This window comes from Chlamydomonas reinhardtii, chromosome 13, assembly GCF_000002595.2.
Source record: "Chlamydomonas reinhardtii strain CC-503 cw92 mt+ chromosome 13, whole genome shotgun sequence".
NCBI lineage: Eukaryota > Viridiplantae > Chlorophyta > Chlorophyceae > Chlamydomonadales > Chlamydomonadaceae > Chlamydomonas > Chlamydomonas reinhardtii.
The window spans coordinates 934,773-951,684 of record NC_057016.1 but is presented as its reverse complement, the minus strand read 5'-3'; the positions used below and the strand labels follow the sequence as shown (position 1 = coordinate 951,684).

The 16,912-nt window shown below is 65.0% G+C and overlaps 3 protein-coding genes across 3 annotated transcripts in view; 1 reads left to right on the top strand and 2 right to left on the bottom strand.

Moving 5' to 3' along the window:
* Positions 1-533: 533 nt before the first annotated feature.
* Positions 534-5,748, bottom strand: CHLRE_13g568150v5 (uncharacterized protein). The gene is made up of 8 exons (XM_043069320.1): positions 4,950-5,748; positions 4,197-4,321; positions 3,563-3,650; positions 3,002-3,091; positions 2,505-2,590; positions 1,820-1,952; positions 1,488-1,532; positions 534-1,169 (listed from the first exon to the last, which is right to left on the bottom strand). The coding sequence occupies exons 1-8, from the start codon at positions 5,367-5,369 to the stop codon at positions 678-680; spliced, it is 1,479 nt and encodes a 492-aa protein (XP_042917295.1). The 5' UTR covers positions 5,370-5,748; the 3' UTR covers positions 534-677.
* Positions 5,749-5,868: 120 nt separating this feature from the next.
* On the top strand, positions 5,869-11,544 carry CHLRE_13g568100v5 (uncharacterized protein). Its single transcript, XM_043069319.1, has 11 exons — positions 5,869-6,097; positions 6,194-7,177; positions 7,465-7,627; positions 7,886-7,985; positions 8,785-8,867; positions 9,337-9,491; positions 9,755-9,872; positions 10,120-10,447; positions 10,561-10,625; positions 10,800-10,888; positions 11,199-11,544. Exons 1-11 carry the CDS (start codon positions 5,965-5,967, stop codon positions 11,372-11,374), a joined length of 2,394 nt encoding a protein of 797 aa, XP_042917294.1. The 5' UTR covers positions 5,869-5,964; the 3' UTR covers positions 11,375-11,544.
* A 2-nt stretch (positions 11,545-11,546) lies between these two features.
* Positions 11,547-16,912, bottom strand: part of CHLRE_13g568050v5 (uncharacterized protein) — an 8,072-nt gene continuing 2,706 nt past the window's right edge. The window contains exons 4-10 of the mRNA XM_043069318.1: positions 16,539-16,667; positions 16,107-16,241; positions 15,721-15,837; positions 15,318-15,359; positions 15,009-15,128; positions 14,563-14,751; positions 11,547-14,167 (exon numbers count right to left, since the gene is read on the bottom strand). Of these exons, the coding sequence (XP_042917293.1) occupies positions 12,995-14,167; positions 14,563-14,751; positions 15,009-15,128; positions 15,318-15,359; positions 15,721-15,837; positions 16,107-16,241; positions 16,539-16,667 (1,905 nt within the window). The 3' untranslated portion in view covers positions 11,547-12,994. The remainder of the gene's footprint in view (positions 14,168-14,562; positions 14,752-15,008; positions 15,129-15,317; positions 15,360-15,720; positions 15,838-16,106; positions 16,242-16,538; positions 16,668-16,912) is intronic.

Here is a 16,912-nt window from a genome sequence, read left to right as displayed (position 1 = left end):
CCCTTTCTTCTGAGAGGAAGATCACAGCCTGCTCACCTGCCGCACTAGCTCTAGCATCAGGAGTCCCCTGGTCGCCTGCTGCCCCCAGCCACCCAGTTGTTGGCTAGCTCACGCGCTTGCATCTCATGTATCAGGCAGGAACAAACCCCTGGCTGAAGCCCTGCTAACTTGCGTGCCGTAATGCCGTACAGCTGCCCCGCCCCGCGAGCTTTCGCGGGCAGGTGTGAAGGGTGGATGCCTATCCCTGCAGCCCTGCCATCCAGTGGTCACCCCTGCTGGGTAGAACCGACTCGCAAACACAATGTGACGCGACTGGTATGTGCGGTCGGCAGGGGCTGGGAACGCGTGGTCGGCACCGCAGGGCCCTCCCCCCTGTTCTGAAACGTATGGATGCGGTGGCAGCGTCGCGCCTCCTGCGGGGCCGGGGCATGCCAACCAGGTCGGCTCACGTCCTGGCAAAGATGTGCGCCCGGAAGCGGCCCGGACGGCCGACCGCCGGACAATGCCGCGGCCACTCGACCACTCCCCGTCTTTAAGCAATTGTCTTGACACGCGCACCGGCAAAAGCCCACAGCAAGGCCCAAACGCAGCCACGCACAGACCCACAGCCGCCATGCAGACACTCCAGGCCAGCAGCAGCGCGTGACTACCGTACGTGATTTCCCGGCACCGCGACACTACCCCCTCCGCCCGCGCCCGCCCTTGCCCTTGCCACCCCGCCCAGCAGCCTCCACCTCCACCGCCACCTCGCCTTCCCCTGCCCCTACCCCCTCGCCATCCACCTTCTCCTTGCCCTCCTCCGCCCGCCGCAGCTTCCGCTTCCCCTTCTCCATCCTGCCCCCGCTCCCCTTCTCCACCCCATCTCCGCTCCCGCCCAGCTTCTGCAGCACCCGCAGCTTCGCGCTCCGCGCCCTGGGGTTGCGCGCCGTCTCCTCCTCACTGGGTAAAACCGGTTTTTGGTTTCCCACCAAAACCGCGACGCGGCTGGCCTCCAGCTCGTCCAGAAAAGCGAACTTGTCCGCTCCGTACGTGCGGTGCTCGTCCTCGGGAGTTGGCCGGCCGGCGGCGCGCGCGAAGGCGTGTTTGACCAGGCGGTCCTCCAGCGAGTGGAAGGAGATGACCGCCAGGCGGCCGCCGGGCGCCAGGGCCGCGATGGCGTCGGGGAGGGCCTGGGGTTCGTGTGGGGTGCGTGCGGGGTGCAGGGGGGGGGGAGCGCGTGTGGGGTTCGTGTGGGGTGCGTGGGGGTGCAGGGGCGGGAGCGGGGTAGGCTGGGGTTGGGTGGGGCTGAAATGCCACGGGAACGGATGGGGCGGGATGGAAGGCGGGAAGGGCTAAGGCCATGGCCGGTGCGCGGTGCCCAACCGCATTCTCACGCACACACGCCTATCGCCCCTTTCCCCTTGTCCTCCCCTCCCACCACTTTTTTAAACATCCTCGCAAACCCCCCCACCCCAAACACACACACACACACACACACATATACCCACCTGCTCTAGTCGCCGTAGTTCGTCGTTGACGGCGATCCGCAGCGCCTGAGGCAACACCAAGCCACACACGCACACACGCACCGCAGGGCAGGTCAGGGCGGAAACAGGCGGACGTGGCGCGTGCCAAGCGCATCTAAAACGCACGGGCCACGTGAACCCCCAGGCCGCCATGGGTCCTAGGCTCCCCGCAGCCTGGCAGCCTGCCAACCCTAACTGTCAACCTTGTCGCCTCCGAACCACCCACCTCCCAAGGTCCCAAACCCCTCGCTGCGAATGCCGTTTACGCTCCAATGCTTCAGTTACAAAACTTCCGCACGCTCCCCGAACCGCACCTGGAACGTGCGTGTGGCTGGGTGCACGCCCTTAGGACCCTTCCCCAGCTTGCCGCCGATCTGCGTGTGCCCCACCGCCTTGACCAGCTGCGTGGTGGTGCGGATCGGCTCCACCTCCCGCGCCTGCACCAACCTGGTGTGGGTGGGGTGGGTGGGGTGGGGGTCGTAAGGAGGGAGGACACGGTCGAGGGAGGAAGCCGCAGTTGGGGGGTGAGGTGCGGGAGAAGAGCGGGACTGCGCAAAGGGAGGAGGCGGCAGGCGCGTGTGCCCGTAGGCGGCGGGGCGGCCGCCTCAGCAGCCGTGCTGTGGCCCTCCCCGCTGCATACGTGGCCCTGGTCAACACAGCCACTCCAGATGCCCACTGCCCCGCACCCTCTCCCAGACGCCGCCTCCACCCCTGCCAACGTCACCTATCTGAACGCACCCGCCCCACGCGCCAGCCTGTCAGCAAACACGCACGCCGTGCCCTCATGCCGCCCAGTGCCCCCGTGTCGTCAAGCCCGCTAAGCCACGCCGCAACCAAGCCAAGTCCCCCCACCCCCACCCCCACCCCCACCCCATGCCGGTGCCCCCATCCCCGCGAGCTGCACGTCAAGCCGCAAGCCGCCGGTCAAGCTGCACACCACAACCCAAGCCGCACGCCACCCCCGCGAGCCGCCCGCCACACCCCAAGCGCCGCCCGCACCTCCTGGCCACCACCCTCCACAGCTTCTCCTCGCCGTAGTCGCGCAGTATGCGACCCAGCTCCGCCTCCGACCAGGTGTTCAGAACCTGGGGCAATGTAAATAAGAGTGTGTGTGTGAAAAGTGTGCGTAGTAAGAGAGAGTATGTGTAACGTGTGTGGGAGGTATGTATGCAGGAAGGACAGCCGCAGGACGGTGTGTGCGATGCGGTGCCGTGTGGAGCGGTGTGTGGTGAGGTGCGATGTGAGGCGTGAGGCAGATCGCCAGGGCCGCCGAGGGCGCAAGGCCCTTCGCGAGTGCTGCCGCCGCTGCCAAGTAGCCTGCACCGCTACCACCGCCCTTGCCCTTACACACACCCGCCCCACACCCGGCCCCACCCGCCCCCCCCCAAAAAAACAACACGCCCCCCTCCTCCGCCCCCCTCCTCCGCCCCCCCCCCTCCACACCCGCCCCCCCCCCCCCCCGCCCCCCCCCCACACCCCCGCCCTCCTGCTCCCACCTCCTCTGCGCTGAGCGGCGCTGTGGGGTCCATGCGCATGTCCAGCGGCCCCTCGCGCATGAAGCTGAAGCCGCGGTCCGCAGTGTCAATCTGGGGGTGGGGTGGGGGGGCATTGGGGCGGTTGGGGTTTGGTGGGTGGTGGAAGTGGTGGGTGGTGGGGGTGGTGGGTGGCGGGGTGGTGGTGGTGGTGGGGGGGGGGGGTTACATTCATGATTAGTTAAGGAAGTGGTAGACGGTGGGGTGGGGGGGTGGAGACTGGAAGGCAGTGGGGTAGGCAAGTGTCAGGCGGTTGCCACACGGCGGGCAAGCGGGGCCGTGCATGCGTTGGGGCGCATAACGAGGGCCGTGCAGCAGGCCTTGCATCGCAGCCGGCCAAGGCGACACGACGCGGCCTCCGCTGCACATGGGCCCGCTGCACGTGTCAATCCCGCTCCCACAACTCCCTAACCCCCCGCCACACGGCAGCATACGCACACGCACATCCAAATCCACACACGCGAGCCACAAACATCCATACACACACACGCACATCCACCCCCCCCCACACACACACGCATGCACCTGCATGGACGACACGCCCAGGTCCATGAGGATGGCTGTGGGCTGCGGCGGCGGCGAGCTGACCGTGCCCAGCAGCGGCCGCAGGTCCCTGCGGGAGCGGCGCGGGGGCACGGGGTGGAGTGGGGGATGCAAAGATGGTTGGAAAAGCGGTACAGGATGCACGGGGTGGTGGTGGGGGAGATTGGAACGCGAGAAAGTGAAAGAAAGAGAGGGTAGGGGATCCTATTGACGGCAGCAGGGCTCCGCGGGCCGGCAAAGGCCAGGGGCTGCGCTGGGCTCCTGAGGAACTCGAGCTACCTACCCAGGTCGCTCCCCCCCCCACCGACAACACCTCTCGGATTGGTTCAACGTTAACCCCCACCGACAACACCTCTCAGATGACTGAGACTGAAGGTAATACGTGAGCTCGCACTGCATGTCTGGTTGGGTGACGATTCCTTGACTTTTGTTGGGACCTAATTCGCTGGGCACATACCCAACCCTCCTTGCCCATGCTCAAGCACTCCCCCATGCAAAAATACACGCACACGCACGCACCCTTCCACGCGGGCCTCCATCCCCCGTCCTCGATCCACCACAGACACGCCGCACACGCCGCACACGACGCCCACACCGACACACACCCAAAACACACCTGTAGTTTCCCCGCAGCAGCCGCAGCCCGAAGCCCTCCCGCCCCGCTGCAGCCGCCCGGATGCGCGGCTCAGCCAGGGTGTGTGCGGTGGGGTCCACGTCGATGCCGTACACCGTGAGCAGCTCCTGGGGGGTTTCGCAGGTGGTGTGGGTGTGGAAGGGGGCACGTGGGGTGGAAGGGGGCGCGTGTGGGGGTCGGGCGGCGGAGCGAGGTGCGCATGTGTGTGGTGCGCTACCGGCCTAGGCGAGGCGGCTGAGGCCACCTGGGGGCACTCTTGCCCGCTGATGGCGGTGATCACATGCGTGCACCAGCCTCAGGAAGCGCTCTTGGCGGCGCCTGACCAACCCCAGACACCGAACCTGACGGCTGACGCCCTGGGCTCCCACCGGCCCTCACGACACTGCCACTGCTCACCGCACGCCCTCACCGCACACCCTCACCGCACGTGCGCCGCCACCCTGGGCCGGTGCTCCGCTCGGCCCCAACCCCACCACTGACATCCCCATCACTAGTCAGTCGCCGCCGGGCCCCCCGCCCACGGTGGAGTCAAGTGTGACACAACTGTTACTGGCTCAGGTGTGACACAACCGCCAGCCCACAACTGCGACTCGACAACCGCCAGCCCACAACCGCCAGCCCGCAACCGCCAGCCCACAACCACCAGCCCGCAACCGCCAGCCCGCAACCGCCAGCCCACAACTGCCAGCCCGCAACCGCCAGCCCGCAACCGCCAGCCCGTCACAGCCGACTCACGGGGTGCGCCGCCACCATCTCGCTGGCGTGCCCGCCCGCCCCCAGCGTGCAGTCCAGGTAGGAGGTCACGTGCAGGGGCGCGAAGGCGGACAGCACCTCGCGCAGCATGACCGGCACGTGCGGGTACGGGTACGGCTCGGCGGAGGGGGAGGAAGCGGGGGAGGAAGAGGGGGAAGGGGAAGGGGGAGAGGAGGCGGAGGCGGAGGCGGAGGGGGAGGCAGCAGCAGGCGCCGTGCGGGCGCCGCCGGCCCGGAGGGAGGGGCTAGAGGAGGTGTGGCTGAGGCGGTGTCCTTGGAGAGGCGAGGCGGCGATGGGGTGCTGCGAGTGGCGGAGCGCTGTCACCGCGGCGGAGGCAGAGTGCGGCCGGCGTGCCGACGCCGAGCGCGCCAGACCGCCCATGCATCGCTGACACCCAAGCATGGTCCAGAAGTCCACGCCGAGCAAGGATTTATGGACTCGCCCTCAAAACGGGCACGGCGCCGACGTGCAGTGCATTGACAAGTCAACCCAATTGATAATTGACGCCTTTTGTAATGATAGGCAAGCAGTAGTATTATCTAGAGGCGCCGAAGCGAGCTATGCCAGTTCAGAAAGGAATCGACTTGCTTTCTGAGGCATGAGTTTGTATATATGGCTCAATTTATGGCTCCTATACGAATTTTCGTAAGATTGACAGCGGTAAGCTATAAATAACTGACTGGCTTTACAAGGTTGTGACTGTGGCGGTTTCAGGACTAGTTTGGTCGCAGCAGCCTTTTCTTGCGTTGGTAGTGATGCCCAAGTGCATGCAACAGTACTGAATTACGCAATTGGACAGGTTGAATGAAGGACAACGGCTGTCGGAAAACAATCCCATCCGGCTGGCTGTTTGCCCTCATTCTGCGCTACCAGAACGTGCATAGAACACACATACACGTCTCAAAAGACATTGCAGCAAACGCAAGCCTCCAAAAGCAGGGCCCGTGGGTCGCCAGCTTGTCCTCGAGCGCGTCTCGCCGTCAGTTCACCCGCTGCCATGCGCGACGGCAGCGTTGGGCTGCCGCGGCCCGGGCGGAGGCGGCACCAGCAAGCGCGTGTGCTTGCAGCGCTGCTCCTCGTGCTTTTGCAGCGGCCGGAGCCGTGCGCAGCTGCCAGCCCCCGCGGCTTAGGTGAGCTTCTCGTGTCATCGTAGTAAGAAGCAACTTACTTTTGACATTACTGGTGTTATCAGTCATATGGAGCCGGGTCTTGGCGCTGTGTCACAGGTCCCGGCTGCGGTCAGGGCGGCAGCTGCAGTGGCTCTGCGACATTGCTGGTGGCAGAGGGCGCACGTGGTGGTGGCGGCGGAGGCGATGGCGGAGGCGGTGCCAGTGGCGGTGGCGGCGGCGGTGGTGTGGCTAGGCTGCACCAGCAGGGGGCATTCATCCTCCCGCCCGGCTATGAGGCCTGGCAGCGGCACCCTCCTGACGGCGACGATGGTGGCGCAGGTGCAGCAACAGGCTCGGAAGCGGCAGAAGGCGCCGCCGCCGCTAGTGGCGACACCAGCAGCAGCAGGGGCAGGGGTGGGGGCACGGGCAGCGGAGGCAGTAGGTGGCGGCCACCGTCTGTGGCGGCGGCGCTGGCGGCGGCGTTGGGGAGGCGCACGCTTCCTCCTGACGCTGAGGCGGCGGCGCCGGTTGGTGCTGCTGCTGCTGGTGGTGACGGCGGCAGCACCAGCGGAACCAGCAGCAGCAGCGGCGGCGGTAGCGGCACCACCAGCAGCACCAGCGGCACCCGCAGGGAGGTCGACTCGGCAGCCGGCACCGCCGCCAGCAGTGCCAGAGGAGGGCCGGACGCCAGGCCGCCTGTGCAGCAGGCGCCCGACAGTACAAGTGCGGACGCACCGCCGCATCGCGTGCAGCCGGAGCAGGTGGGGCACACCCAGGAGGGCGAGTGGCGGCGCTGGGATGCAGAGGAGGTGGCAGTGGGGGCACATGGGCAGCGGGTGGCGGCGGCGGAGGCTGTGCCGCGACACGCGACAGTGATGTACGTGCGGGGCCGCGGCACGTTTGTACGGCGCAACCCGCCAGCAGCAGCAGTAGCGGCAGCAGTACCAGCAGAGGCAGCAGGAGGTGGTGGCTCGCGCGGTAATAATAATGATGAGCTGAATCAGCGTCGCCGTCGCCGGCTGGCACAAGCGCAGCCACCGCCACCGCCTGCACCCGCACCAGCCGACACAACTGGTGGTGGGGACACGGGCGATAACACAGGTGGGGGCGGCAAGACTTGTCCAACACTCACGCAGGGCTCTCAACGGAGTAAGCAACAGCGGAACACGCCCGGGATACCGCCTGCCTTGATTGCCACGCCTGCCGCGAACTACCACCTGACTAACGCGCGCGGTGCTCACAACTATTGCTTGTGAACACTCGAGCCACGCCCTCCAACACACGCCCCTGGCCTTGCCACAATCTTGACTCACCTCCTGCTCACACGCTGCGCACACCCTCCCCCCCCCCCCCCACACACACCCCTCCCCCCCCACACACACACATAGGCGCAGAACCCCCCGGCGGCACCAACGTCACCTTCACGCCCAGCCGCCTGGCCTGCAAGGGCTGCCCGCCCGGCGACCCGCGGCAGCCCGTGGGCGACCCGCGTGTGGCGCCCTTCGCGGCGGTGGGGCTGTTGGCGCAGGAGCGGCGCAGCTTCCTCAGCAGGTGGGCGGGGAGGTGGGGAGGTGGGGAGGTGGGGAGGTGGGGAGGTGGGGAGGTGGGGAGGTGGGGAGGATGATGAGCGGGAGGAGACCGCGTGACGTAACGACGCCATACCTACCAGCAGCATACTGCACTGCGCACAGCCCCACGCAGCAGTGCACTGACCCACGCCTACCGCTGCCCACCGACCACCGCCGGCTTCCGCTCGGCCCACACGCACCAACCCAAGCATGCATCCCTCATCCGGTCAACCCCCATCAGGAGTGTGGCGCAGTGCACGGGCACCCTCATCGGGCCCCGCCACGTGCTCACCGCCGCACACTGCGTGGTGGCGCCCGACCGCTGGAGCTTCGTGGAGCAGGTGAGTGTGTTTGTGTGTGTGTGTGTGTTTGTGTATGTGTGTGTGCATGTGTGTGCGTGCCTTACATACCCCGTCGTCTACACGTACGTGCTGCTTCTGCTCCTGCTCCTGCGGCGCCACACCGAACCCAACAACAACCTGCTACACAAAACAAACACACACACACACACACACGTGTTTCCCGCCCTTGACACACGCACACAACACACACACACACACACACAAACACACTCACCTGCTTTGCCGTCATGCATGCGCCCATGCCGTCCCCCGCCTGTTTACTTGCTCGTGGTCGCCCAACCTCCGTCTCTTTCCCAAATCGCGCAACCCCTAGTATAGTTTATTGGGCTGGGACTGGGCTGCGTGTTTGCTCTTGCTCGTCGCGCGCCGCCGCGCTAACATGTTCCTTCGCTCTTGTTCGTGACACTCCCCTGCTGCCGCCCTGTGCCCTGTTATTTTCTTATTCGCTCGTAGGTGAGAATTTCATCGAGGATTGGGCGGGAGCTTGGACTTAGCGGCCAGGAGTAGCGGCGCGGAGCTAGGAATCGTAGGAGTGCCTGGGCCTCACGGTACCGTGAGCACATGCATGGGTTTGCACCCTTGAGAGCGTGTGGACACTAATCCCCCCTCGAGGTTAGAGTAGCGGGGGTTGCGCGATTTCCGGTTGGTAAGACCGGCGGCTCAACGCAGCAGGTGTGCGAGGTAACTTCAGGTAACATCCGTAAACCGTCGCTTTGCTGCATCGCATACACTGTCTTTGCGCAACGTTTTCCTTGTGCTCTTTAACACACACACACAGGTCCAGTTCTTCCCGCAGCTGAGCGGGGTGGTGCCGGAGGACACGCCGGGACGGGACGTGGCGAGCATGCGCGTGCTGGAGCGGTGGGCGAGCTGGGCGAGCTGGGCGGGGGGCGTGGGGGGGGGCGTGGGCTGTTGGGGATGCGGGCTAGAAAGGGGCGCGGCGCTGGGCTACGACAGAGGCATGAGCAGGGCGGCAAGGGGGGGGGTGCAGCACTGGGCTATAGGGGCGTGGGCAGGTCTTCGTCGTCCAGGGAGGGCAGGACAGGCGTCAGCAGTGATGAGTGAAGGACGATGACATGCGGGGCTAGCTGTGGTGGCGACGGGCGTAGCCCCCAGTGCCTTGCTCTACTCGTAGACACCTGGGAAAGAGGACGATGACATGCGCGTAATGACGGACTGGGCGTGTGCGTATACGTATGCAGTGCTGAATGTTCGTATCAGTGTGCGTTTCTGATCCTAGCCACGCACACGCTCACCGCCTCACCCCACCAGCCCCACCTTGCGCCCGCCCCACCTGTCCACCTGTCCCCCCTGTCCCCCCCGCACGCAGCTACATCCGACTGGGCTCCGCCAGCCTGGCCGCGCTCAACTACGACTTTGCGCTGCTGACCCTGGCGCAGGACATGCCGCCCGGGTCCGCCACGCTGCCCATCGCGCCCGGCAGCGGCCGGCCCGTGCTGGACCTACAGACAGCCGGCTTCCCGGGTGCGTACGTCGGCCGGGTGGATGGATGGATAGATGGATGGATGGGATGCATTGAGCGAACGTGCATGCAAGGGGCGCGATGGGGAGTGTCGCTTTCCTTCCCTACGTGATCTCGGACACACAACACACAGACAACACAATCACAAGCAACAGACAACCACACACACACACACACAACGCACAACACACAAAGCACACAAGCACACAAGCCACACGTGCACCCGTCCTCTCCACCCGCCCCCACCACGCACTCATCCCAGCAGGCGACAAGCCGCGCGGCACCATGTGGACCGTGCGCTGCCCGCACGTGGCCTTCGACTTCGAGGGCAGCGAGCTGCAGGACGTGTGCGGCAGCCGCCGAGCCTGCGACAACATGGTCGTGTGAGTGCTGGTGCGAGAGCTAGATAGCGTGTGTGTGGATGGAGCGAGTCGTGTGGCGGCGGCAGCAGGTGGAGCGAACGTGAGTGGGCGTGTGTCTGTGTGGGAGCGCAAGGAGGAAGGAGTTGCCTGGGTGTGTATGTGTGCGCGAATGCGTAGCATAGGGTTATAGTTGTGGGACACCACATGCCGTGAGTCTTACGAGGTGTATGTGTACAGTATGTGCGTATGCACCTGCGCGTACTGACAGGCACGACTGCGTGTCCTGGGAGGGCCAGAGCGGCTCCGCTATCTGGCAGCAGGACCCAGGCAGCTCATCATCTTCATCGGTGTCGTCAGGAGCCCAACTGGCAGCTGCAGGCGGAGTCGGAGCCGGAGCCGGGGGTGCAAACGGCACGGCTGCAGGCAACACACCTGCTGCCTACGCAGAGCCCCTGACACCGCCGCCGCCACCGTCGGCGAATGGCAGCAGTAGCACCGGCAATGGGAGCAGTAGCAGTGGTGCAGCGGAGGAGGCACAGCTACAGCAGAAGCAAGACGTCATACGCGCGGTGCTTACAGGGATGCTGAAACTCGAGGTGCGTGCGGTGTGTTCGTTACTGTCAGTGCGTGTTCCATCCCATCGCCTTCCCCCACGACCTCGTCCCCGCATCCTCCCTCTCTCCTCCCGCCCCCCCCCCGCACATTGCAGGACGGCACGTCACTCAACGTGGGTACGGAGCTGAACGACTTTGTGTACGGCACCCTAGCCACATGGTGGGTCATGCGTAGGGTGAAGTTCGTACGGCACGTGTGTATGTGCGTGCGCTTGCGCAAGCGTGGTCTGGGTGGCCTGGGCGTGGCCGATCACGGCACTGTGTGGCACGATGGCTTGTTGTGCGGAGTTGGATGACACGTTCAAACACTGTGAGCACGTGTACGGTTGCACAGGTACAATGAAGACTACCAACAGGAGCCGGCGGCGCACCTGCAACTGCCGCCCGCCGCCGCAGCCGCAGCCGCCAGCCAAGGGGATGGCGGTGGGTCCCGCACAGGCACTAGGCATGCAGTAGGCACGGGAGTGATACGGCACGGCACGAACGGCGCCACAGGGCCACCGCACTGCACTGCACCACACCACGCCACACCGCACTGCACTGCACTGTACTGCTCCGCACATGGCACATGGGAACGCCACTGGTGTCATGGTGTGGCTCGGAATTCAAGCCGGTAGTTAGCGTGGCGCTAGTGGCGCAGCGCAGGTGTGAGCGAACTGCCTGGTCCACCTCCCTGCCTACAAGCTTGCTGCCATAACCCCCAAACATTACTTGCTCATCCCCGCACACACAGGCTCGCGCGCTGCCACCATGACACCCGGCGAGGGCGGCGGCGGCTCCTGGCTGGGCGACCACATCTTTGTGCCCATAGTGGCAGCTGTGGGCGGCGCGTTGCTGCTGCTGGCGGGCGGGGCGGTGTGCGTGCTGCCGCTGTTTGGTATCAGTCTACTGACGCCGTTCTGTCGCTAAAAGTTGCTTGTATGAATTGCTAGAATGCTAGCTAGCAAGTCTGCTGACGCCGGTCTGCCGCTGATGATAGTTGGATGCATTTTGCTAGCTGGCCAGCACCTGGCAAAGTCACTCGTGTATGCCTGACACGGTGTGCGTGCCCGAGCGGCACACAGCGAGAGATTTAACTCGCGTGCGAGTGAGTGCCTTGCATTACGCGTTGCAACATGCAAGCGCTGCTCTTGCTTTTGGTCTGCCTCTGGGGTTCACACGCAGAGGCTGCAGCATGAACCCATAAAGCAAGGTGTGCATCGGGACCGTGCCGTGTCCTGCGGCTCCGGTATTTGGCAGCATCCTTCGACAGCATTCTAACCGTGTTCATCACTCAACCGTACCAGACAGGAGCACATATGCTATTACCAATTAGGAAGCCCCTTGTATCAGGCAGCTCGCCTTCAACACTACATAAACGCACGGCAAGTAGTGCTGTGCTCATCCGGTTTCCACGTCATTATGACCACCACCAGCGCACATGTACACTGCTGTACGGCAACATAAGTGCAGCCCCGCAGCATGATTAAGATCCGTGTGTTCTTGAATTTATCAAGCGGCATTGCAGGTTGCAATCCTCACCCCACAGCCGCAGCCTTAGAAGGCCTGCGCGCCCTTCGCATACTGTAGTACGACATCAAGCTTTGCGTAATGCAGCTGCAGTACATGAACCCCAAGCAGCACGCAACGTCATGCTCCTTTGCCTAATGCAGCAAGTGCACATGCTCGTATGCCCATGCGGGGAGCCCATAACGCCAGCGGCCATTCTTGCCTGCACTTGCGCGTCCGCAGGCAACAATAGCACGTGTCTCAGCTTGCGGGCCCTGCCACGTCCTGCCCACCCATCCGCCCCACCCATCCGCCCCACACTGACAAGAAAGTGGTTTTCCCTCTCGAAGCGATACATCGGCTGCGCCCAAGCCACGTCTACCGCCTGAGGCCGCAAGCGCCTGCCACATCTCCCGGGCATAGCCGGGGTCGGTTGTACAGGCACTGCCCGCCATAATGTGTCCAGCCACGTCCCACTGTCAAACACTAGCACAGCAGGCACAGGACAACCACATGCATGCTATGCTGTGCTATGCTCGCCAGCAAGGCCCGCATCGACCAGACACCGGCAGGTCTCGCCCTGCGCGGCGGACTGTGCGGCGGTGCGGTCCGGGGCCGTGCCGCCGCCCGACTGAGGCATGGACCCCCTCCTGAGACCGCGACCATCTCCCGGGCGAGGATGCATGCAACACACACACACACACACCACACACACACCCCGGGCGATTCGTTGCGTTTGTCATCATACACACACAGTGTGCCGACCCTCTCTCGTTGTGTTCTTCAAGCGCACGCCCGGCAGTGCCTTTAGTTCACCTTGCTGCCAACCGCCCGTGCCTGAATTGGTCCTTGCTTCCTCCCCTGCCTCCTCAACCGCACGGCCCCGACCGCCCGCCCCGTCCACCCGCAGTCTTCCCGCCCCATCCCCATGACGGACACAACATATGATTGCTGCCGCCCGGCTACAGACACCTGCGCGCCGCGCCTGTTCAATTCAGAAGGGATTACGACGCGCCGCCACTACGACCCTAACCGTGACCGTTACTCTTCCGGAGTCTGCAGGTCCAGCTTATACAGCAGGCTGCTGTCGTACAGGATACAACCGCTAACCTCCATCGCGTTGGGCCCGCCCGGCGGCCGGTGGCCGCCGCCGGCGGCGCCGCCACGACCTGGCCCGCCGCCAGATGTATCCATCGCCGACATGCCGACACCGCTGGAGGCCGCGGCCCCCCCCGGCATCATGCCGCCGCCGCCGCCGCCGCCACCACGCCCGTGACCGTGACCATGGCCAGCGTTGCCGCTGCTGTGTGCGGGCTGCATGCCTCCACCGCCACCACCGCCGCCGTCGGCCGTGCTCATGAGTTGTGCTGTGTTGCCGGCGTGTGGCGGAAGACCGCTGCCGCCACCTCCGCCGCCGCCCACCATGCTCGCAGATGCCGCCGACATGGCGGGCGAAGGGTGCGGCGCCATGGGATGCATGTGCATCTGCTGGCCATGCATCTGCTGCCCATGCATCTGCATCTGCATCTGCGCATGTGCATGCGCATGTGCATGCCCGGGACCCATGTGGCCCATGGACCCCATGCCGCCAGCGCCGCCCGCCGGCCCGGGCTGCCCCAGCATTATTCCCGGCGCCATCTGCGGGTGTGAGGAACCGCTGTTGCCGCGCGAAGTGCCGCCAGTGATGCCGTTGGCATCGTTGGCACCCGTCATTCCAACCGACATGGCGAGTAGCGCCGAGCCGGCGGGGCCGCCGCCATGTGCGCTGCCGGTGCCGTACGGTGCGTGTGGGTTGTGGCCCATTTGCATGAACGTGGCGGCGCCGCCACTGCCCGGCCCGCCGCCGCCGCTGCCCGGCCCGAGCTGCTGCTGCTGCTGCTGCTGCTGCTGCTGCTGGTGCTGGTGCTGGTGCTGGTGTTGCTGCTGCTGTTGCTGCTGGTGCTGGAGCTGGTGCTGGTGGTGCTGCTGCTGCACAGCAGCGGGCGAGCCAACGCCCTGTTGCTGCTGTTGCTGCTGGTGTTGCTGGTGGTGCTGCTGCTGCTGGTGCTGCTGGTGTTGGTGCCCGGGGTGGCCGCTGCCGGAGTGCGGCGCAGGAGCGAAGGACCGAGACGCTTCCGACATGACCGACACGTCGCCGCCCATCCCGCCCATCCCGCCCATGCCGCCTCCGCCTCCGCCCTGCCCCGAGTTGCACTCCGACTTGTCGTCTTGTTGCTGCGGTCAGGAGTGTGTGGGCCGGCGTGAGGCAAGAGCAGCTCCAGGTTCAGGGCAGTGGATGCACAGTGGACACACAGACAGGGCAGTGGACACGCAGTCGACACACAGACACAGGGCAGTCGACACACAGACACAGGGCAGTGGACACGCACAGACGCGTACGGTGGTGTCCGCTATCCACAGAGCCCACAACGCAAGCCTGTCCCCTCGCCACTGGACGTTGGCACTCGTGAACTTGACAAAAACGTGTCACCGCACCACGCGAGCACCACCATCCGTCACAGAACGGCTACCCCGCACCACCCCGCCGCCCTCTGCCATACCTCTCTGCCATACCCCTCTGCCATGCCCCGCACCACCCCTCCGCCTCCGCCCCCTCGCACAGCTCTCACCTGGCCGCCGCTGCCGCCCGGCCCTCCCCCGCCTCCTCCCGGCCCTCCGCCGCCTCCTCCTCCTGACGCCTGCAGCGCCGCCGTGATGATGGCGTGCACCTCCTCCGGCGTCTGCCGCAGCTCCGCCGCCGGGTGCTCCATAGCCAGGTAGGCGGCGTTGAGCAGCAGCGCACCCGGGGGCAGTTTGTCCTGGGGGGCAGGGAGGCGGGCGGAGGGTGAGAGGTTAGGGGTGCCGTTTGCATGGGCAGGGGCATGTGATGTCGCACATCCGTGTGTGCACGGCGTGCGTGCGGGTGTGTATGTGTGTGTACGGTATGGAGTTGCCATCCCAAAGTTGACGCCGATGTTCGTACGCATTAGCCATCCACGCGCCCCCCCATACACACGCCCACGCCCACGCGCCCCCCCACACCCCCACGCCCCCACGCCCCCCAGTGTGCCCGCACCTGGAACCAGGGGTGCTCCATGATGGCTGGCAGCTTGGAGCGCTGCCCGGGCGCCGACACCAGGATGCGGCGGATCAGGTCCAGGGCCGCCGGGTAGAGCTCGGCGGCGCCCGGAGGGACCTGAGAAAGAGAGAGAAAGAGAGAGAGAAGGAGAGAGAGAGTGTGTGTGCGTGATGTGTGTTAGTAGCATGGGCCCCCTCGCAAACACACGCCGTCCCCGACTGCCCTCCTTTCATCATTCCCTTGCTCGCTCGCTCCCTCCCTCCCTCCCTCCTTCCCACACGCGCGGAGCCGCAGCCGCAGCCGCACCTGGATGTTGCCCCGCACGGCGTTTTCAATCAACTTCATGACCTGTGTTGTACGAGAACACAGAAGCATAAGCAAACACTGTTAGGTACGTTGGCCGGGCACGCGGGGAGATCCCAAGGTGTGCGGGCAACCGCAACGGCAGCACATTCCGTCAGTGCCATTCCGCGGCTCCATTCGCACATTCCGCTGCCGGATCCGCACCGCCGCTAGGCCCGTTCAAACACTCCCGCCCGGCGCCACCTGCAACCGCACGGCCTCTCTTTCCAGCCAACCCGCAGCCAGGACCCCAGGGGGCTGCCTGCCCCCTCACCTGCCTCCACCTCCCCCTGACCCCACCCTCCCCTTAATCCTGCCGCCCCACGGCCTCCGTGCCTCCCCACCGCCACCCCACCGCCACCGCCACCTGCGCGTGCTTGCGCTGCGCCGTGTCCTCCGCCGCCAGGAAGGGGTGGCAGCCGAACAGCATCACAAACAGCACCACGCCGCAGCTCCAGATGTCGGCAGCCTCCGCGTCATACACCTGAGGGGGCGGCGGCGGAGGCGGCGCAATGAGGCGAGTTACATTCATGATTCACCAAGACGATTAAGATGATGTTGGCAGCTTGTTGGGGGAGTGGGGGAGAGGGCGCGTGTGTGTATGTCCGTGGCCGCGTGTCGTGTGTGCTTCCGTGTGTGGGCGCCGAGCGGTGACATGGATGCAGCAGGGTACCCTGAAGAATGCATGCCCTCCTCCGTCGTACACAAGACGCCCCGCCGAGTGACGCCGTACATCCGGCCGTACAGCCGCACCTTGCCCGGCACGTTGGTGAAGATCTCCGGCGCCGTGAACAGCGCCGTGCCGATCTGGGTCTGCGGCTCCGAGTCGTCGAACTTGTCCTTGGAGAACCCGAAGTCGCACAGCTTTACAAGCGGAAGGTGGCCCTCCTGCGTGTGTAAGTGAGTGTGTGTGTATGTGTAAGTGTGTGTAAGTGTGTATGTGTTAAAGAGCACAAGGAAAACGTGTGTATATATAGGTGGTTGCGTGCGCTTGTGTTGGGAAGCACATAGGGGAACGGGTCGACACTGATTGAGGCGGGAATGCGTTGTTGAGGACAGGCAAGGAGGCCCCTGCTGTTTGACTGCATTACAGCCCCAAGCACCCCTGCGCACCAACCCCCTGCGCTCACCCAGCCCTGCACCCCACCATCCCCACCACGGCACCACCCCTCCCCCAGCACGTGCCTGCAGCAGTATGTTTGCCAGCTTTATGTCGCGGTTGACCTTTCCCTTCTTGTGGCAGAAGTCCACCGCGATGACCAGCTGCTGGAAGATGAAGCGCGCCACGTCCTCGGGCAGCTTGCCGCCCGCCGCCTGCGTGCGTGTGTAAGTGTGTGTGTGTGTGTGTGTGTGAGTGTGCGTTTGCGTTTGCGTTTGCGTGTGTGTGTGTGTGTGAGAGAGCGAGAGAGAGAGAGAGAGAGAGAGAGAGAGAGAGAGAGAGAGAGAGAGAGAGAGAGAGAGAGAGAGAGAGAGAGAGAGAGAGAGAGAGAGAGAGAGAGAGAGAGAGAGAGAGAGAGAGAGAGAGAGAGAGAGAGAGAGAGAGAGAGAGAGAGAGAGAG

Coding starts and splice junctions, on each gene's coding strand:
- CHLRE_13g568150v5 (XM_043069320.1), bottom strand. CDS start 5,369: ATGCTTGGGTGTCAGCGATGCATGGGCGGTCTGGCGCGCTCGGCGTCG. Junction 4,322..4,949: donor AGATGGTGGCGGCGCACCCC/GTGAGTCGGCTG, acceptor GAAACCCCCCAG/GAGCTGCTCACGGTGTACGG. Junction 1,533..1,819: donor CAGCCACACGCACGTTCCAG/GTGCGGTTCGGG, acceptor GTGTTGCCTCAG/GCGCTGCGGATCGCCGTCAA.
- CHLRE_13g568100v5 (XM_043069319.1), top strand. CDS start 5,965: ATGCGCGACGGCAGCGTTGGGCTGCCGCGGCCCGGGCGGAGGCGGCAC. Junction 6,098..6,193: donor TGCCAGCCCCCGCGGCTTAG/GTGAGCTTCTCG, acceptor GCTGTGTCACAG/GTCCCGGCTGCGGTCAGGGC. Junction 10,626..10,799: donor TACGGCACCCTAGCCACATG/GTGGGTCATGCG, acceptor ACGGTTGCACAG/GTACAATGAAGACTACCAAC.